General features: G+C 40.2%; 1 protein-coding gene across 2 annotated transcripts in view; it reads left to right on the top strand.

Annotated features, from left to right (window-relative positions):
* The window catches only part of NCKAP5 (NCK associated protein 5), a 969262-nt gene that overhangs the window by 623738 nt on the left and 323327 nt on the right, over positions 1-22197 (top strand). For both annotated transcript variants that reach the window (XM_053597956.1, XM_053597955.1), the window contains one exon: positions 872-959. In XM_053597956.1, coding sequence (XP_053453931.1) covers positions 872-959 — 88 coding nt within the window. The remainder of the gene's footprint in view (positions 1-871; positions 960-22197) is intronic.

The following is a 22197-nucleotide window of genomic DNA, read 5'->3' as shown; positions in this document are numbered from 1 at the left end:
GATAACTTAAGGTGCATTCACACTATGACATACATAGAAGCACAGTCATGTGACATACAAGGACCTTTTGGTCAACAGTGGACCGAATGCGAGACTGTGGTCCCATAACATTCACTCACTACTCACTCTCTGATTCACCCAGAGCAACTGCCAGCTCCCTAAGCACCAGTCATGATAAGTGTCCTGTAGAGGTGTACTGTACCATAGCAGTATTTTGACCAAATGTTTTCGACATTTAGATGTGCTTAGATACACAGATACTTACCACTGTGTTCCAGTATTCAGTACACCAGCGTACTCTGCAGGTTTGTAGCCTAGGCCATACCATCAAGCCTAGGTCTGTAGCAGGCTAGAGCATTCCAGTTTGTTAAATACACTCTATGATCTTCATAACAGGGACAAGATCATCTATCCCAACATTAAGTGACTTGTGACTGAGAAGAATGAAGTAAATCTTTTTGTGCTGACATAGAAAGACATGATAGTATATCAATGGAGAGAATCCATTCATGTAATTTTTGTTAACTTTGAAAATTGAATTAAAAAAAAGTGGTATTTCAGGAAAATTAATGTGGTGACATCATATCAAATTAAAAGGGAGCCATTGGAAGTGAACAGGGCTATTGGGACGTGTGGGAGTGAATACAGATGTCCAAGGCCAAGGATGGGGACCTGAATTGTAGAGAGAGAGAGAACGCAGAGACATCCTGAAGGATGATTTTAAGGGACTTCCATGACAGATTCTTAACGAGAGAAAAGAGATTTCCAAGTATTGGGAAATACACACTGAGGAATGATGTCTACTAACCAGAACAAAACCATGTTAATCAGAAGCCTTCTCTAAGAAATTCTTCATATTTTTGTCTCTCAGGATGGAAGAAACAGTACGAAATCTATTGCAGAGTCAAGGACCTCCAGAGCAGAAAAAAGAAGACACTCTTAGTATAATGGTCTATCAGGTATGCCGTATTTCTTACTCTTGCCTGAGTACCATTTGGCTTGTTTTTCTAGTATATCTAGCTTTTTTCCTCTCTGACCCAGAGATAAAAGATATGACATGTTTATTTAACTCATTCAGTTTTTCAACTCCTACTGTGAAACAGCAGATTTTTGATTGTATAAAGATGCAAAAAAAAAAAAAGTCCACAGTGAAACAGAAAGATGTATAAAAACATCAGAGTGCTCTGTGGTCAGGACTGTAGGAGAGGTGTCTCTAGCATTCCCTGGGAACCCAGAGGGGAAAAGACTCGTCCTGCGGAAGAGCTGAGGGATACTTGCCAGAGCTGGGATGAGGTGCGCCTGCGGAGTAGAGAACAGGTGAAGGGCATTCCAGCAGGAAGGGAAGCCTGGACATAGGCACAGTGGTGTGGATCTTCAGGGCAGTGTATAATAGGCAGCTCCAGGTAACAAAGAATGACCTGGTGAGAGAAGTTTTACAGTGAGACTAAGAGCGCATGGAGGAGCCGGATGAGATCTTGGCCTGTGTGCTGAACTCAGTAGGTCTGGCAATGAATGGGTGGTCTGCAAAGGTCCAAACAAGTAAATGGACAGTGACGTAACAAGTCATCATCTTTTCTTCACTGCCCTTATCCCACGGTCCTTTAATACTAGCTAAGTGGGCAGCTTAAGAAGCAGGGCATGTAATCTGAGTGTGGCTCAAGATGAAAAGGCTTTGGTATAGCAGGAAAATGAAAATACAACAGAAATAGCACAGACACTCCATATAGGTAAATCCAGGACTTCTATTGAAAATCACTTCAAATCCCAAATAGAGACCCATTATCCACTACACAACCATACATGAAAAGCTGAAAAAGGAAAGAAAATGGATAGAAGTTTGAGGTAATCACTGTGTACCCCTAGGCTTTTGCTGGCTAATCAGATTTTGTTGAATTATTTCTAGATACTATTGTACCTGCTTTAGTACAAAGTAGAGGTGTAAGTAGAAAATGGGACTCAATTCTATGCAGCCTGAACAAGTCATTTGACTCTGAAAAGTAACCATTTGTTGTCCCTTACAGGTAACACCTGGCCCCCTTAGAACTAAATAATTCAACATTACTCTTGGGCTTTCTCCAGTTTGCTCCTAGGTCTCTTTCATCCAGATTCTAGTTTTGCTTTTTTTTTTTTTCCGATCATTTTCTATCTCTTCACCAGTTATTAACCAAAGTCTATGGTGTAGACACTTAATGTCATCATCAGACTTCATTTGTGAAAATGGAAGCTACTTAGAAAAACAGATACATTTTTAAAACCGTATTTTATACTTATTTCCTTTCCCTAACTCAGTCTATTCATTTTCAGAAATTAGCTTTCTTCCCTCTAGGAAGAAGACAGTTATTAACTTGAATTAAGGCTACATGGAAGGTATATTTCAGTCATTCCTCTAATTGGCCTCAGGCTCCTTACCTAAGGAATGGGAGAGGGATATGGGGTACATGAACTGTAAAGGTCATTGTGCATTACACAAACTTTTTTTTTTTTTTATTAAATCATAGCTGTGTACATTGATACGATCATGGGGCATCATTCACTAGCTTTACAGACCGTTTACCAAGTTTCACGTATACCCTTGTAAGATGCACCGCTGGTGTAATCCCACCAATCCCCTTCCCTCTACCCACCTCCCCCCACCCTCCCCTCCCTTTCCCCCTTCCCCCTATTCTTAGGTTGTAACTGGGTTATAGCTTTCATGTGAAAACCCTAAATCAGTTTCATAGTAGGGCTGAGTACATTGGGTACTTTTTCTTCCATTCTTGAGATACTTAGAAGAATATGTTCCAGCTCCATCCATGTAAACATGAAAGAGGTAAAGTCTCCATCTTTCTTTAAGGCTGCATAATATGGAGAACACTTAGAGATCTAAAAATAGATCTGCCATTCAATCCTGTAATCCCTCTACTGGGCATATACCCTGAAGACCAAAAAGCACATCATAACAAAGATATTTGTACCAGAATGTTTATTGAAGCTCAATTCATAATTGCTAAGTCATGGAAGAAGCCCAAGTGCCCATCGATCCACGAATGGATTAATTAATTGTGGTATGTGTATACACAAACTTTTACTGGACTTCACACATGTGCCAGTCCCTGTGCTCTGGCCATTCAAGAAATGAGAACAGAGAGAAAGGCAAGTGTTTGCTGGGTAGTGCTGAGTCTCAGGGAGACCCCTTCATCTCACAAATTCTGTTACTCTAAATATTTAGATTAATAGTAGGAAAGTAGTGTATGCAAGTTGTACATGGCAATGCTGGTAGAGCACATAGCTAACACTTCCCTGAAGCTAAATTCTGAGTTTGGGGTAAAAGCTGGAAAATGTATTGCTTCATAATATAGAGTGTCATTAGCACACCTGATTTAGATTTTCGAACTTAAGGTTTCTCTGAAAAGAGCCAGAGGCCCATGTAAAGCTTACGCCCCTGGAAAAGCTAGAGTTTGTTTGATTTTATATTATAGTGGAAGTGCTTGTTCTGGGTCTTTTATCAATTAGCTAATAAAATAATAGCAGAATAATATCTTTCTGTGTTCCAGGCCCCTGCTAATTGCTTTGCATGCGTTAAAGGTGGTCATATTTTGTTCAAGGGGTGTGTTCCTGAAGACCTCTTACAATTTGTTGGTTGTATAATTTATAACTTGTATAATTCAACATGGATTCTGTCAAAGGATGGTGGGTGTTTGTGCTTAGCAACTGAGATGGTCCCACCAAGTGGTAATCAGTGGTGTAAAGTTTACTAGCTGTGCCATGGTGTGGTTCTTTTGTTAACTGGGGAATTTGCATGATTGCAAGTTTTGTGCCTTAAGTGATAGTTAGAACATTTTTATGTGACCATGATTTCCAATTTGCCTAGTTCAGAGCCCTATCAAATGTGACTAGACCTGTAGCTCATTCAGTTTCCATAACCGTTTTATGCAAGAGGTATTTTGTCTGTCCGAATCTTACAGGTGTGGGCATAAGAGCCAGAGGGCTGAGCGTTTGGCTGTGGGTGCACAGCCAGGAAATGGCCAAGAAGGGCCTTGAACCCTGGTCGTTCTGACACCACAGTTTCATCTCTTAGGCTGAGGGATTCTGGGGAGACTATGGTAGTGTGCAAGTTACCCATCTGGTTAGTGTCTAACTTGGGAACCGAACCTTGGTCTTCCCATGTTCTGTCTGAAGTTCTCTTCATTCACTTAGGTTTCATTCATTCACTCATTCATTCAAGTACCAGTTGTTTACTTATCTAAGCATACTGGTTTCTTGTTGCTGTTGTAGCAAACTCACTGGCTTAACACAACACAAATTTATTTTCTTAAAATTCTGAAGTTCAAGAGCCTGCCATCACAGTGTCTGCAAGGCGGCATTCTCTCTGGAGGCTTTCGAGGAGCATTGTTTCTTTGTCTTGTCCACCGTGTAGCATTCCTTAGCTTGTGGCCCATTCTTCCGTTTTAAAATCACATCACTCCAACTTCTGGTTCTGTTACATTTCTCTCTAGCTTTCCTCTTACACAGACCTTGTTATTATATTGGGGATGACCAGATAATCTAGGATAATTTCCTCATCTTAAGGTTCTTAACATGATACCATGCAGAGTCCCTTTTACCATATGAGGTCACATGTTCTCCGATTTCAGGGATTGCGATGTGGGTATCTTTTGGGGGTGGGCATTATTCTGTCACACTACTGAGTAACACTTACTATGTAGCACGCTGGTAGTAGTACCAGACACGAGGCTAAGTGCTGAAGATGCAACTATGCTGAATAAACGCCTTTCCTGGAATGCTTAGTGTCTAGGATTCTGGGGGTTAGAGAAGGGAAGCAGATAATCAGATACAGTCAACAGTGTGCTAGAAACCAAAACAGAAGCTTGCACACATTCTGGGAACACAGCGGAATGTGTCCTGAAGCCTGCTGCTCTGTTCTCCCTGCAGAACCCATTTCCTGCCCCAGAGATTTTTAATAATCCGTTCCCCTTTTCTCTTTGTCTCTTTTGTCTCTTGAAATGGACGTGAGAGTCATGAGTTTCCACATGATTTCCATGGCCTGCCTTTCTCAGAACACTTCACGTCCCTGGTGTTTTAGGACCATGTCTGATCATCAAGGCAAACATGTTTGGTGCTTTGTAGTTTATGAAGCACTTACACAAAATGGGTCTCATTGGTTTACTCTACCACCTGTGATATAGGTATTCCGTCACTTTGGGATGAGGCTCATAGGGGTCTGTTTGAACTTTGGTAAATGCTATGATTTCCCTATAGGAGATACATGGAATTAAACTGAACACTTATCTGTGGAATATTCTGGATGGCAGGGTGGAAAGGGAGCACAATCTAAAATCCCAGGTCACAAAGTTACTGTCTTTAGGGATGGGGAGGGGGTGGGAGGGATAGTAGGGGGACCACACCTATGGAGCACATTGCAAGTACAAGTTGGTTCTATCTTGTGTAGAACACAAATGTCCTAATGCTATAAATGCGTAAATGAGGTGAAAGCTATGCTGATTAGTATGATGTAAGCACTCCAATTTGTACAAATAATCAACACACTGAAATGGGCATAAATGTATTTATGATCTATGTACAAAAGACTTAATAGAAAAAATAAAATAAATAAAAAAACAAAGTTACTGTTTTTAAATACAAAAACCATTATAAATACAGACGAAAGTAAACTGAGCTAAATTAGTAAGTTCTAAGTTGTTTTGTTCTCACCTCCCCTGTGGAAGAGATAAGCATATGAGTCACAGAAATAGTGTCACGATGTGTAGGGAAGGTGATGTATGCAATTTAGATAGACTCATTTCATTAGGGAAAAATAAAAGACCTGAAAAGGAGGCACTCAAGTAGGCAAAAACAGCTCCCAGCGCCCCACTTGGCTTTGTCTCTTCCCCAGTTCATTCTCTCTGGGTATTTTGCAGGTTTTCATGTGTCTTGTTGCTCAGCCCACCATTTGTTTTAGTTAAGTAAATTAGGAAAACTTATATTAGAAAAAAATCTCAAGAATGGAAAGGAAAGTATCCAGTGTACTCAGTACTCCTATGAAATCAATATGTAATCACCTACACATTCATATGAATGGTAAAACATAACTATAGTCCAGAAAACAGAAGGGAAGAGGAGAGAGAGGGGAAGGGCGTTTGGGGGGACCTCACCTGATGTGCATGATGCAAAGGTACATTTCAGAACTTTTAAGAAAAGAGTATAATTGTGATGTGTGGGTTACTTAGTTCAATGTAAGCATTTCACCTTGTATATCAAATAAGTACACTGAACCCCCAAAAATGCATCAATGTACATAGTTGTGATTTAATAAAAAAAGATAAAATATTAAGAAAAGAAATGAAAGGGGACAAGTAAGCATAAATTTAATGGAACAACTGGTTAGAGAGGGGCATCGTTCCTTCAGCTTCATCTGAAATGTTTAAACACGGGCCGGCTGAGTAAGCTATGAATGACCGTGGCACTAACGAGGGATCAGCCTCTACAGTCCTCGCGCTTCCTTCTGTGTTCCGTCCTTGTAGCTGACACACTTCCTCTTGTTCCTGGTTTCTTATGTGGAGCATGAACTGAATCACATTAGCTAATTCATTTAGAAAAAACATGTATAGGCAAGTAGAAATAGTAACAGGAAAAAGGACTCACCCAAGACTTATGACATTAGACAATCACTTAATTCCTTCTTTTTAAAAGAAGAGGTTTCTTAATTTAGGATCACAAATGTAAATGCCTTTAGTAAGCAAATAATATAAATAGTTAAAGTGGGCCAGGTAGGGAAAAAATCAGGATCCCTCTAGGGGGTTACATTCTATATTATTTTCCACTTTTGATGAGGAAATAAATACAGAGAAGGTTTTTCATTTGTCTTTTATTAACAGGCAAAAGGCTTGCTTTTGAAAGCCATGCTACAGCAACACATCTGTTTTTTTTGTTTTTGTTTTGTTTTTTGTTTCTTTCTTTATTATAAATGACTTCAAAATGCTTTGGTTTTATAAAAGACCAACAAAAAAGAAGCTGAGGGCTAAATTAGGTCAAACTGTGTTAGGTCATCCTGGGGGGCTAATTAGCTGACTGTCCTCACAATGGCCCGGCTGTGCCTGACACACACCTGCTCAGCTCATCCACCTAATACAGGAGCCCCCTTCATCTGCGGATTTGCTTTGTGCACTTCCAGTTACCCATGGTCAACTGCAGTCTGAAAATATTAAATGGAAAATTTCAAAAATAAGCTATTCATAAGTTTTAAATTGCCTGCTGCTCTGAGTGGTGTGATGAAATCTCTTGCAGCCCTGCTCCATCCCACTGGGGACTTGAATCCTCTTTTTTTTCTTTCATCCTCTTTTTATTCAGTCCTCCCAGACACATCTGTTTTAATGCCAGAGAGACAGTGGTGAGTGGTGGGGACTGTGGCAAACTGGAGGGCCTCAGAAATACACACCAAAAGAAAGATGGCCGTGTGTTTCAAGAGACCATGAAAGTTCAGGTTTTATAGGAAACTCTTAGTCTATAAATGATAGTAGTTGTTTTTATTTTTTAAATATGTAGAATAACTGAAATGTGTGCTAAAGCAAGAATAACCATTAGAATAGTAAGATGATTTTGGGGGTTTCTTCTGGCTCTTTGAACTCTGAGATTTTGATACTTCAATTTGCAGTTCTGAAAGGCCTGGACTATAGGAAATGTAGCCTAGAACACATCTGCCCGTCCACCCCACTTCTACTACAGGAAATGCAGCCTAGAACACATCTGCCTGTCTGCCCCACTTCTACTACAGGAAATGCAGCCTAGAACACATCTGCCTGTCTGCCCCACTTCTACTACAGGAAATGCAGCCTAGAACACATCTGCCTGTCTGCCCCACTTCTACTACAGGAAATGCAGCCTAGAACACATCTGCCTGTCTGCCCCACTTCTACTACAGGAAATGCAGCCTAGAACACATCTGCCTGTCTGCCCCACTTCTACTACAGGAAATGCAGCCTAGAACACATCTGCCTGTCCGCCCCACTTCTGCCCAACACTTACTGAGCACCTACTGTGCGTCAGTCACTGTCCTGACCATTTTACAAACATGAGCTCATAAATTTTCAGAAGAATCCTTTGGAAGAGTTACTATTATTTCCCTGATTTTACACCAGGGGAAACTGAGACACAAGGAAGTTAAAGAGCTGGCCCAAAGTTACACATTGCCAATGTTAGCTCACTGGAGATCCTTTGGATCCTTGTACCGAAAGGGCTGAGTAGACCACTATAAAAATAGTACAGAAGCTTTGTCAAAGATCTAGGGAGTCATTGCCCCAGCAGAGAGTACAGAGAGGTAGATAAAGTGATTAGCAAAATTACAGTGGGTTCAAGTTTGGCTCTGTTTCTTTATTACACCACCTTCTTGGGAGAGCCTTGAACCTCTCTGTCTCTCTCTCTCCATTATTTCTAAAAATGGTTCATGGTTAGTCATCGATCCCTCAGTCTGCATCTAAAGCAATGTAATATACCAAGTTATTTCCATGTGAAGTGATCTAATTGAACTTCAGAATTACTTATTCATTAAATACTTCTTTAAAAGTATTCTAGGGTATAATTAAGCACAGGAAGGAAACCCTATCTAATACAGGTCTAGTTCCTTTTATGGTACAGAGAAAGCACATGGCGCGCTCTGGGACCTCAGCAAAACCCACCCAACACCTGCCTGGCAGAGATGTTAGATATTTCACAGATTATAATTCTTATCAGAGGTGGCAGGAAACTTTTGCCTTTAAACTTCACCTGCTTCTTTCCTTGTAATGATTCACGTATACTTTAAGCAAATCCAAAAATTTATGTACACTAGAAAGAAAAGCTAGGCTTGAAATATATATTATTAATCAATTACAAAAGATGCTTTTTAAAAGAAAACTCCTTTAATAGCAATATCCCTAGTATAAAATATGAATTTTCCAAATTCCTAACATAATAAGCATTTTCTTTTCTCAGGAATCTGTGTATATAGAAGGCAAAATTGAAGTGTTTATGGTTTTCAAGTGTTTATGGAAAGTTTTGACTCTATTTCCAGTTCATCTTATCCATGCTGAGTATCAGAATTACTCCAGGCACTTGGAACAGAATCTTTCTAGGCACCTCCATAAATCTGAGTTAAAATGATGAGAGTTGGAACTGTTTGGTTTTGTGAAGTTTTTTTTTTTTTTCTTGAGACAGAGTCTCACTATGTTGCTCTCACTAGAGTGTTGTGGCATCACAGTTCACAGCAACCCCAAACTCTAGGCTTAAGCGATTCTCTTGCCTCAGCCTCCTGAGTAGCTGGGATTACAGCCCCATGCCACAATGCCTGGCTATTTTTTTGTTGTTGTTGCAGTTGTCATTGTTGTTTAGCAGGCCCGGGCCAGGCTCGAACCTGCCAGCTTCCATGTATGTGGCCAGCACCCTACTCACTGAGCTACGGGTGCAGAGCCATACAAGTTTGATGGATCATTTTGATTCCTTTGGTCCAAAGACCTTTACTGGGAGCCAGGGAGGTACATTAACATCCATTCATTCCACTATAACCTTTTCTCTCATTTTCCAAAGAGAAAATGGAGTTGAAGGGAAATTTAGAGCCCAATTCTCACTCCAATGCGTGGGACATTCTATACTGATTCTTACACACACAATACTTATTTCAATAAGTACCCTGGCAGTCAGTTAGCCAAGAAAACTCTAAAGAGCTTGACTCTAATTCATAGAAGTTATTTAGAAAATGTTTCCTTTTCTTTTCTTTTACTTATTCTTTTCTAACCTAAACAAAATATTGTAAACAAGTGCAAATACGTAAGCAGCCCGTACATTAAATGAAGGATTACATACCAATAAGAAGGAAATGAAAGACTTAAAATTCTGTTTGTAGATAGAGTGGCTATGTCTTGCACAGTTATTTATAAAATTTTAATACATAACATTTTTTATTAAGTGCCTTTATTTATGTCTGTGGCCGTAATCTCAGGGAGTCTCCAATGCATTTGATTCTGCTTTAAGAAATTGTTCCTTTCTTTGAATTCCTATGAACTTTGAATAGCTACTGAAGTGGGTAATGGTGGTAAAGGGAGTGCTTTTATTGGGTATTAAGTTTTAAAGGGCTGAAACTGTTCCTTGAGGAAGCAGTTTGCTTGCTTTGTTTTGTTTTAAGCAATATCCATGATTCACATATTAAGTTCAGATAAAGAAACCAGGATTTCTTATGATTTTGCATTGTATGGAAATATTTCCCAGAATTTTAGAAGATTCAAAACAGTCTCATGTGGGAACACCTATTCATGACACTAAAAAGAACATTTGTCTTATAATTTCAAAATCATATCAAGTACCTTTAAGTATATCAAGGAGTTTTAAATAATATCACTAAGAGTTGAAATAGCTACCTACATTCTTTAGAATTTAAAATCCTTGGTTTAATGGGGTCTGACTCTACTTTCTGGTTCTGAATTTCTTCCTAAATTCCCTGCTCAGATGTGAATACTTTTCCTATTAGATGTTTTGGCCCAAACTGAATTACTATTAAGTAAAAGCAGAATATCGTTCTGTCTGTTAGAACAAATATAAATTGTTAATAAAGTTTTGCCCTGGAACAACAACACCTCATCTTCCTGCAGGTGAACTGTTTGTTCACGATGTACCTGCTGTTTCTCCAGCACATGGCAGCAGAGAACCAGACTGTGACTACTCAGTACATGTTCTGGGTCAGGAGGTTCTGCGGATAGAATCCAAAGGATGTTGTCCTTTAGTAAGTGGGCAGCTCGGGCCAAGACTTTGGGCATTTCACTTCATTAACTGAGCATATCAGTTATTTCCTCTTTTTAAGAGACAAATGAAGTTGACCAGAGCAAAGTCACAGTGATATCAGTTCTTGAACTTTGATCTTACTTTCTTAACTCATCTGAGGCTAAAAGCCTTTGACATTTTTGTTTTTTAGAACTTGGCTTATTAATGCTTTACGAAATGGAGATAAAACAGGCTGCAGCAGTTTTGGAATGAGGGAAGTTAAAAAGAAGTAGAAAGAAGTGCCTGCTAGAAAAAAACAAATGCACTTTCATTACAGGGATCTCTGACAGGCACTTACCTTTTAACTATGTCATCCTTAATGATTTTGCCTGCACAGGGAGCACAGCATGGCAGTGAAGAGAAATCACTGTGTGTTGCTGAGAAGAAAATGGTCTGGCCAGGGGTTTGCTGTCAGCATTTAAGCCACCTCATAATTGAGGTGTTAATTGGCCTGACAAGCAGACAAACCACAACCTTTGCAGAGTTAGAAGCTTGTGCCTGAGCCTACAAAAGGAGGCCATCTTTCTTAGGATTCATCTTTCTTAGGATTCAACTGTGAGACAATGGGTTGGGCTGCCATAGGTGTTCTCAACCTACCTTGGCTTTAACCCAAAACAATTCCATAGTCTCCAGCAGCTGAGACTGGGCCTTGGTATGTTTAAAAATTTACCCAGGTGATCCAAATACATTGTTATGATTGTGAGCAGTCAACTCCATGATGATGAAGATCTTTTGCAGCTATCCCACAGGAGGAGAGGTTCAGAGAAAGTATTTTTAAGGAAGCTTGAATTATGGGGTACTGGGGAATGTCGATGGTCAGTGGAAGCTCAGTGCATGTTTCTTCTTCCATCAATAATTTTGCTGTAGCCTGAGAGGAGAAAGGTTATCTAATCCTAAATCATTTAAGGCCTGTATCCGCTGTGCCCTGTCCAAAGGTGGAAGATTTTCTCCAGCCATCCAACCTCAGAGCTTTGTCAAATCCTCAGGCTCTAGAAGGGAAAAGACTGTTGGATTTGCCTTCCTCCTCCTCCCCCCATGTCAGTCTGTCCACTATTCATTCAAATATAGAGGCAAACAGTGCTTGGTACGGAGATAGGAGAGGAAAACAGAGATCTGAAAATTCAGGAAGGACAGAGGCAGTGGCTCCAGTGTGTATTTTAAAAAATTGGCCTGTTACCCTATAACAGAGAAAGTATCCAAGCCTCAGCCATCCCAGTGTGACTAAGTTGAGTCTGTTCTGAAACTGGACATACCCGTCAGGTTGAAGCAGTTCCATAGGTCTGTGTGTATGGAGAATGTTGGTTTGTGGGGGAGCCAGTTTAGAAGGTGAATGCAATGTCTTGTTTTAAGGAGAATGCATTCTTTCTTTCAGCGCTGCTCCCTTCTGCAGAGAGGACATTGTTCCAGGGTTCCTGCCGAGGCTGCTTTCTGGGGCAGTTTTGTTCCAAGGACCCAAAGTCATAATGGAGGCAGGACTCAGATCCTGTAGGAGGGCGTGGCCTTGATGTCTTCTTGCCTGGCCCTATTGAGTAACTCTTCCCTGAAAAGCTCTTTCTATAGCAGAAGCCTCTATTTGAAAAAATGTTCTGCTCTTGGGGCTGCTGTCTGTCCTGCTCTCTCTTCTCCTCTCACCTCTCTCTACCTTGGTTATCAAAGACTTTGAAGGCCAGGTTTAAAAGTCCTATTATACAGCCTGAGGCCCCTCCTCAAGTTTATGGAGTTTATACCAAATATCTGGGCCGACTGGGAGATGAAGTACACTGTTAGGATGGATTGTCCCTCCCTAGTATCAGGATGTAAATAAGTACAGAGGCAAAAGGATTCAGATCGTCATGAAAGGAAAAGGACTGGATTTTCATCCTGGCCCAGAGTGGTTCACAATGCCTTGGGACTCTGCAGCCTCCCAGAGAGGGAATTGGTGTACAGGTAGCGGGGGAATTTGGAATGGCTGGCCTGGGTGAGGACAGCCAGGCAAGGGTGGTGGAGACATCAAAGGAGGAGGGGGGAGTAGGGACAGTATATGGAAGGAGGGAGGTGAAAGAGAAGCATTATCTGGAAAATGAAGGCGGTGAGAGAGGGCTAGGAGTACGAAGTAACGTGTAGTAGGCAGAGTGAAGATCAGAAAGTCCTGCAAAAAAAAAAAAAAATCCTCAATGTTGAACTTACCTCTTATAATCCCATAACAATAAAAGGTTGAGTAGCAGAATAGCATTAAGAGACTTATTCCCAGGCCAAATTTCTGGCTATTTAATTTGAACACTTGGGATGGGGGTCAGTGAGTCCTAAAGTTCTGTCCAGATGTTACCCATTGATGGCAACTAGGAGAAAGAAATGGTGACTTTAGGGACATCATACATTGAAACAGTTAATACTGAGAGTCTGAGTGAGGCATTCCCACTAGACAGCATTTGAGGTGCTGATCAGACACTGGGTTTCCCCAAGTTCCGAGTCAGACCTGAACCACAGTATAAGGGTGCTGGGTCGAAGGAAGGCAAACTGAGTTTTGGTCTAGACGGAAAACTAGAGAGAAGCTTTTTCAAAGCTAGGGAGGTCTAGGTGAAGCCTGGGAAAGGGGCAAGGAAGTGTCCTTCCCAGGCACTTTTCCAAAAGTGGCAGACTGGCACCAGAGTTTCCCATAATCATGACACTGCCAACTCTTTTTCCAATGCATGACCATTTTCAAAGCCCTGGAGAATTGCCGACCAAATGTGGGCACCAGGAGTGAAATCCTGGGAGCTGTGCAGGAGAGGAGGGAACAGTATTGAGAACAAGTCTGGCAGACGGCTCCCTTGAGAGGGTCCTGTTATGGGGGAGATAAGTGACTTCTCTCAGTAGGGGCCACCCTGGTGTCAAAGTGTGGGCCAGTGGACATGGGCTTTAGGAAAGATTTTTCCATACAGAGGTTAGGAAGGGAAGGAAAAAGCTTATTTTACTTTTTCCAATTAGGAACAAGGGACAACATGGAACTGCGGGAGAAGGAGATGGTATTGGCAGAGAGAACCAAGTACTCAGTGTTTTTATTTAGAGCAGCCATTCTCAACTCGTGGGTCACGACCCCTTCACAGGGGTCGCCTACGACCATCCTGCATATCAGATATTTATATTACGATTCATAACAGTAGCAAAATTACAGTTATGAAGTAGCAACAAAAATAATTTTATGGTTGGGGGTCACCACAACATGAGGAACTATGTATTAAAGGGTGGCAGCATTAGGATGGTTGAGAACCACTGATTTAGAGGGTGAAGGAAGTCTATGGCTAAAGCCAAAGTAACAGGATACTGTGGAACTGCTGCCCCTGCACCTTCCCTCTTCTTAGCACAGGCTGATAACAGGCGCAGCGGCAGGTTGCGGAGGTTAAAGAGTTGGCTCTCCTGCCTTTCCTTGGAGACCGGCTTGTCGCTTGATTATGAGCTTGTCATCAATTCTGCTCACATCTCTGCTTCTGCTCTGGTCTACTCAGGAACTTCTCAACTCCTCAAGGCTAGAAAACATTCTCTAAAGAAGTTTTAAACAGAAAGATTTGGATTTCCGTTCTGTCTGCTTAGCTCCTTTCAGATGTTGTGAAACGTCTGGAGTGTCTGGCAACAAGACAGGAAAAGAGAGAGGGGCTTAATATGACTGATCTTAGTCCTTACCAAGAAACTAAGAGTTGGCTTGGCTCCTGTGGCTCAAGCGGCTAAGGCGCCAGCCACATACACCCGAGCAGGGGGGGTTTGAATCCACCTGGGCCCGCCAAACAATGATGGCTGCAAACAAAAAATAGCCAGGCATTGTGGTGGGCATCTGTAATCCCAGCTACTTGGAAGGCTGAGATAGGAGAAGCACTTGAGCCCAGAAGTTTGAGGTTGCTGTGAGCTGTGATGCCACAGCACTCTACCCAGGGCGACAGCTTGAGGCTCTGTCTCAGAAAAAAAAAAAAAGAAAGAAACTATGAGTTAGATAATTTTTCTGTTATTGATATTTTTCTGTAATTTTAGCAAGTCCATCCTTTCAGGCATGTCTTCTTTTCCCTATGTAAGAGCGAATTTACGTTAGTACAGGGAAGAATCAATCTGATGAAAGGGAAGTTGTAGACTATTTAGAAAGAATGCCATGAAATCGTAGTAGGGCCTCACATTGTAAAAACCACATACATAAATGGTACTCATGGGGAATTGATGAAGAGGAATTTAAATAAGAAAAAGTTTCAGGGTCAGACAGACCTGGAAATGAATCTCATTTCTTGTCTTAGTTGGTTTTGTCATTCTGGGCAACTTAATTAACTTGAATCTCACTTTTCTCTTCTCCATAATGGGTTAATAGACTAAAGGGAAAGGTTGTTGGTTTCCAAGTGTTTCCCCAGACATAATTTCATTTAATAATTAGAAACAATATATGATAGGGTAGTGCCTGTGGCTCAAAGGAGTAGGGCACCGGCCCCATATTCTGGAGATGGTGGGTTCAAACCCAGCCCCGGCCAAAAACCGCAAAAAAAAAAAAAAAAAGAAAGAGATAATATATGATAAATTTCATAACATATTTTAAGTATTTAGTAAATGGTAGCTATTATCATACAGTATCTATATTTACTTACTGTTCTTCCCCTTCAAACAGGCAAATTTTTCCCCTCACCTATCCCCACCTTACTCTTTGTCCAGTGCCACAAATGCTTTTGTAAGCTTAAATAATTAGAATTGGAGAAAATGAGGAAGCTATGAGAAGTGTACATATCTCAGGAGTTCGAACTCAGCATCAGGTTACTAGACGGGACTGGCCTTTTTAGTGCCATCTTGTCCCACTGTTTGATCTGTTGTCTGTATACCAAATCTACCAGTATTTTCTCACTTAGATATATTTCCCTGAAATTCCATCCGTTAAAGCATCATTCCAAGAAAAAGAAATTTAGAAGATGACAAACACTTCAGAGAGGTTCATTTGCATATTAGTATGAACCAGTTTAAAATGAGGGCTTTTATCTATCAACTCATTCAAAAAACGAGAATTTCAGGACATGATGTTAGAAGGGAAAGGAGACTAGAAAATCGTTTTCCTAAAGAAATTTAGGAGATTATAATTCTCTATGTTGAATGAATGAATCTGGACAAAATTTCACTCCTGAGTGAGCCAGGGAGAAAAGCTGTTAGGAATTAGCATAGTAATGCTAAAGTGAGAAGAAACCAAGCAAATGTAAGTTACAAATTATAGCCGTCATTTTTTTTCTTTTTTTTCTTTTTTTTTTTTTTATTGTTGGGGATTCATTGAGGGTACAATAAGCCAGATTACACTGATTGCAATTGTTAGGTAAAGTCCCTCTTGCAATCATGTCTTGCCCGCATAAAGTGTGACACACACCAAGGCCCCACCCCGCTCCGTCCCTCTTTCTGCTATCATTTTAATGGTTTGTCAAGTGCCACATGCATACGCTAGGAGAAAGACACTGCAGTTTCTCTTTATTCTCCTTCTGTCTGCTCAGGCACCAGACTTGAGGCTGGTACTGCCTGCTACAGAAATAAATGTTGAAGGCCTGGCCTGCTACCTCAGTGCCATTTACTACATGCATTCTGTGGGTTGCACCAAGTGTCCAGCCAAGTTCAAGGAGATTTTTGAAACAAGCCTATTGAATTGGGGTCTTATAATGGCTTATATATTTTTCTTCACCTATGTAAACTACTAGCCAAGCATCTCATTTATAATGATCCCGTTGTTTTGAAAACACCAAACTGTTTTGTAGAAGGTTATCTGTTTGATAATTTTGCCAACCTACCCCCTCCTAAGTTCTTCCTCATTTTATTAATAAATTAGCACAGTAAACCTGTTTCTCCCCATTAAGGACTAACCTATCCTTTAGCCTGAATTAATAAACTTCTGCTGTAATTATAATTGATGATCTGAAAACAATTCCATTTCAAGTACCCTACTACAATCGTTTTATTGCATTTATAAAATAACTTTTAAACATATCCTTGAGCTATAAATTAGGATGTATTTCTCTTGGGTCACGATATTTAATTATTCTAACCCTATTATTTCTGTATTTTTCTTTTCTATGCATTTTTATTACCTTTTGTTCTCCTGAGCATTTGAACATCACCACTGGGGGGAATCAGTAGCAAAAATTGACAGAGTAATAATTAACATATATTTTACAGTTTACAAGGTACTTTTACAACATCATCTCATTTGGCCCTTGAATTAGCCTTTCAAAATAAGAAGAACAGGAAGTTAAAGTTCACCTTACAAATGAAGAAACTTTCACACAGGCAGTTAACTTCCTTAGGGTTATACAATGAGTCAGGCTGAGATGAACTTCATCTTTTGATTCCAAGTCCCATAATCTTTCAAATATGGCATTAATTACATTCTACACTAGTGACTCTCAGATATATTCCTTACAATCACCTGGAGAGTTAAAAACAAAAACAGAAAACAGATGTGCTGGTTCCACCTCAGGGATTTTGATATAATTGATCAGGGGTGTGCCTGGATATGAGGACTTTAAATCCACACAGGCGCCAATTCTCATGTGCAAGCCTGGCTTAAGAAGCAAGGCAATAGACTCAGTTGTATGCTTTGCCTTTCTTGCCTACCATGCTAAGGCTTATTGTGGTCAGGGTCTTCTTTTTATTATCCTACCACCAGCATCTACCCCACAGTAGCCAGCCTACTGCCTTCTGTGTAGGAGGCATGACAAGCTTCTAGAGAATGTAAGAGTTGAGCTGGTTTTTGAATTTAATAAAATTTGGGTAAATGGGGAGGTCATTTCATCTTGTGGGTGCTCTCATGAGAGATAGAAGAGGATTATGGTTATGGTGGTGCAAGGAAGCAGAGGATTATGAGTATTCCTGTAAGTAGAGGGTAATGAGTCCTCTGGTAAGAAGATGTAGAGGATTGTGGGTACTCTGGTGAGGGGAAGCAGAGGATTGTGGGTACTCTGGTGAGGGGAAGCAGAGGATTGTGGGTATTCTGGTAAGAGGAAGCAGAGGATTGTGGGTACTCTGGTGAGAGGAAGCAGAGGATTATAGGTGCTCTGGTGAGAGGAGGCAAACAATTACGGGTGAGTTTAAAACCTTCAGAGGCCACTGGCCTTGATTCACATCATAACTGAGCCATTCACAACCTGCCTAATGTTTGGGGAATGACTTAACCATGCAGAGCTCTAAGGATCTCACTCCCAGCCATGTTCAATACGCAGATTGGTAGTGAGCTCATTGCAGTGTTGTGGAGAGGCAGTGGTCCTGGTGCAGGCAGGTCAGTGGGTGACTCAGAAAAAATGGCTAGTGCAGGAAGTGGGCCCATTTTAGAGATCCCAGACTACAGTGGGTGGATGAGTGAGAACTGTTGAGGAAAACTCTGCTTCCTGGAAGTGGAAAATCACTTTACTTGCATTAGTAGGAGGAAATTATGGATGTGATATAAAAAAGACAGGATTCTAAATTTGCCCTAGTTAGCAGTACCTGGTAACTGAGCTTGAGGCTTCTTTTCATTTTTAAAAATTTGAGTGATCAGCAAGTATTAGAGAGTTCACCAAACTAAGACTTTTTTCTTTTTTTTTTTTTTTGTTTTATTTCAAGTTATTGTGAGGGTGCAAATAACCATGTCAAAATATTTGAATTTGTTAGGTAGACTCCCTCTTGTAGTTAAGTCCCACACTCAAAAGTTGTGCCAAGCATCCCCACACCGTGCTCATTCAGTGAGAGTACCCCACTTCCCCCTCCCTCCCTCGTTTCTCCTCCCCCCAACTTGAATTGAATTGAATTGAGATTTTCTGTTATATGGGCATCCATTAGATCATAAGACTTTTTTCTTGACATAATGAAAGGCCCTAGAAATACAGTGTGAGCGTGGTACAGCTGATGTGGGCACTCAGGCCTCAGGGCTGATACTCATAGTGAACTCCTCTGAGCCCAACAAGTAAAGCCTTCTACATAGAGCTGAGTATCCAGAGTGGCCTGAACCATAATTGCTCTGACTCATTTAGCAATGTCAGGCATAATCTTTGGCAAATGAGGCCTGCTGAGTTTGATGGTTTGAAAGAGAGGCTCCAAACTAGGCAGTGACCTTACTACCCAGTGGGAGTCATAGCCAGAATGCTTCAAGGGGGTTGTTGGCAGGAGTTACAGAGTGATCAGCCAGTATCTTGGAGACCAGGACTGCATGGGAGGAGTTGGATAATTTCATATTTATTGGAGTAGCCAAGAGCACAGGCCATGTTTACCAACTATTTATTATCCTTTTGATGTGCACAAGGTTGCCAGCCTCTGCCTGTGGTTTCCTTAAGGAAAGAGCTGTAGTATGAAACATCAGAGTCAGTCACTATGGAGAGGGAGAATAAGATGGTTTGCAAGTCTTAGGTGCTTAGAAGGAGTAATAGAAGGCAAGACTTAGGTAATTTGAAGCTAATAAGTCTCAGAGCTAAAATTTATCCCCAATACCCAACCATCCCATTTTGTACAAGAGGCATCAATGTCACAGGAAACCAAGTAGCTTTACCAGTCTCACTGCTCATGAGTGGCAGACCTAGAACTGGAGCCCAGCATGGATAGTTTCATATTTTTTTTTCTGCCTGTGGCAACAGAAATTATACCCAGTCCCCTAGCATTAAGGTGACCACTAGTAAAATCTAGAAGACTATTTTTTGGAGAAAGTTAGAAGACCTTCTCTAGAGTCATTTGTTTGGGGAGCCACGATTTGCCCAGTTCTTTATTCCTTAAATGCACAGAGATTCTGCGTGAAGAAAGTGGCTAAGTTTCAGATGCTCTTTTATATTGTGTTTTCATATACATATTCTGACTTTTCTAATTGTCTTTTAGGATCATACTTATTTCCTGCTAATTTATCTAAATTTCCTTCCAGCCCTTACCAAGATGAATCATCAGTCAGGATTACAGCTGCCTTTACTAAGCAGTTCTTTGCCTCTCTACTCCTACCAAGGCTGTGAGTGATTTGTCAGAGTGTACATCCCACTTCCTGCCACTTCCAGGGGGTAGGGATAAAAACAATAGTTTTAAGATCAGAAGCATACAAGGATAGTATTACTGGTAAAATTTCTTCAGTAAAAGACTTCAAGCCATTAGCCCCAGCTCTTCCCTGAGTTTTGCTTGACTAGAGAGAACAGGTATTATGTAAATTGTTCTAGAAGAAATGTCATATTGTTGCTTTATCCTTAAGTTCCATCAAGGTACAAATAAGTGAAACTTCTTTTTTGACACAAGCCCCAAAAGTTAACTAAATAATCCGTCTCTGACTTTCGAAAGTACAACTAATATTCCTCATTAGAGCTTTTCTTGTAGGTAACCCCAGGAAGGAAGAAAGTGGGAGGAGTGAATACCTTGATTAGGAGTGGGTCTCTGAGTCTCCATAAATTCCCAGGGCGTCTTGGGATAGACAATTGTATGACTTAAATTTGATGTGCTCCTCTGTGAGATGTGTGTGGTGAGGATGTCAGTTAAAAGATCAGTGCACAAAATCTGATTTTCTAAGAGAGAAAATCATTTCTATGGTGCTCTTGTGCAAATATTTCATTCATTTTTTGCTTTATGTTTATGATGGCAAAGTACTTATTGTGCAAATATGTTCTGTTAGAAGTATTTGGGAATGGGTAAGTAGTTCAGCATTATTCTCATAGTATCACCAGATAGAAGGCATTAGCATATTCAACGTGGACATTGATTGATCCCTCTGTGTTGTGCAGTGTGTGGTGATAGGGTATCATATCTAAAATATGATTCCTGACCTTGAGAGTCATACTTTATAATTGTGACCTGGTGAATTGCATACAGTTTACTGAACTTGGACTGACAATTCTCTTCTCCATTTGAACTACTTATTATTATTATTATCATTTTATGTTTTAAAACCTAAAGAATTCTTTCTTAGTAGAGGCAGTTACCTCCATTCACTTCTTTTTAACAAGCTGAGAAAATGTATTGATATTTCTTTGCCTGCAGATGCCACACACACACACACACACACACAGAAACAATACGGTATTGGCTGTATTTTCTGAATGAAACAAAAATTTGAACATATTGGTCATATATATTTATGGGGTCAATGAGAGAATTTTATTTCATTTTTTGGTTTTAATTTTTTAATTGACAAAATTATGTACATTTGTGGTGTAAAACATGATGTTTTGATATATGTATGATTGTAAAATGGCTAAATTAAGCTAATTAACAAATACATTACCTCACATACTTCATTTTTTGTGGAGAGTACCTTAAAATTTGCATTCTTAGCAGTTTTGAAGCATACAGTCCATTATTATCGACTTTAATCACCATGTCGTACAATAGATCTTCTGCACTTACTCCTCCTGTCTGAGATTTTGTGTCCTTAAACATCTTCCTAATCCCCTCTCTCCCACAAAGCACCTGATAACTGCCATTCAATCTCTGATTCTGTGAGTTCATCTTCTTTAGATCCACATGTAAATGAGATCATGTGGTATTTGTCTTTCCGTGCCTGGCTTATATCTCTTCACATAATGTCCTCCGGGTTCATTCATTTGTAACAAAACGGATAGAAAATTTTAAATTACTTAAATTTGATTTGATTAAAATTTTGTCCCATAATCTCAAACTTATAGCTGCTAATAGATGTGTATAAAAGATAGCAGTAATACAGCCAGCCGCTTATATTACCTAGCCAATTACTGAATTATAGTTTATTGTGGGACGGCCATGGTTCAGTCCATGAGCTCAGCTTTCTTCTGGAAAGCCTTTGGCTCCCCTACCCTGTGAAATATTTCAGAATCCTGGGGTGGGAAGGGGGAGGATTGATTGGAATTGCAAGTTTCCACTTTAAGGCACAAGTTATTTGTTTTTTACTGACCTCTAAGCATTGAAGTGTAACCATTAACTACTGAAATGCTCCATCTACATGACATTCTTACTGTTTTTGCTTTTTTTCTGCCCACATTATACTCAGACAACCATCCATAGCTACAAAGACGTAATTTCTATTGCTAATCTTAGACGTCTAGACACCTGGAGCATACTTTTATAGAAAATTTCAACTGACTTTTACACACCATTCTGTTTCACAGTAGAGATTTCCTTTGTGTAAACTGCCTTTAGAATTGAACTTTTTTTTTTTTTTTTTTTTTTTTTTTTGCAGTTTATGGCCGGGGCTGGGTTTGAACCAGCCACCTCTGGCTTGTGGGGCTGGTGCTTTACTCCTTTGAGCCACAGGTGCCACCCTTGAACCTGTTTTTTAAGGAAATAAATGTTGCTGATAGATGGAGCAGGCAATAAAAACATCTTCTGAAAATTTATTAACTCCACAGATCTGTTCAATATTGAGGCGCATTTTGAGTGAAGACTAACGTGGAGTAGATGTGGATTGATATGCCAGTGGTTGTGGGTTCATATTAGAGACATAAAGCAAACACTTTGTTCTCTTATCCATCATACACATTTAATCTTGGGGATTTGACTGTGTGTTCA

This window comes from Nycticebus coucang, chromosome 7 (genome assembly GCF_027406575.1).
Source record: "Nycticebus coucang isolate mNycCou1 chromosome 7, mNycCou1.pri, whole genome shotgun sequence".
Taxonomy (NCBI): Eukaryota; Metazoa; Chordata; class Mammalia; order Primates; family Lorisidae; genus Nycticebus; species Nycticebus coucang.
Note: the sequence above shows the minus strand (reverse complement) of the source record. Positions and strands in the feature narration are given on the sequence as shown.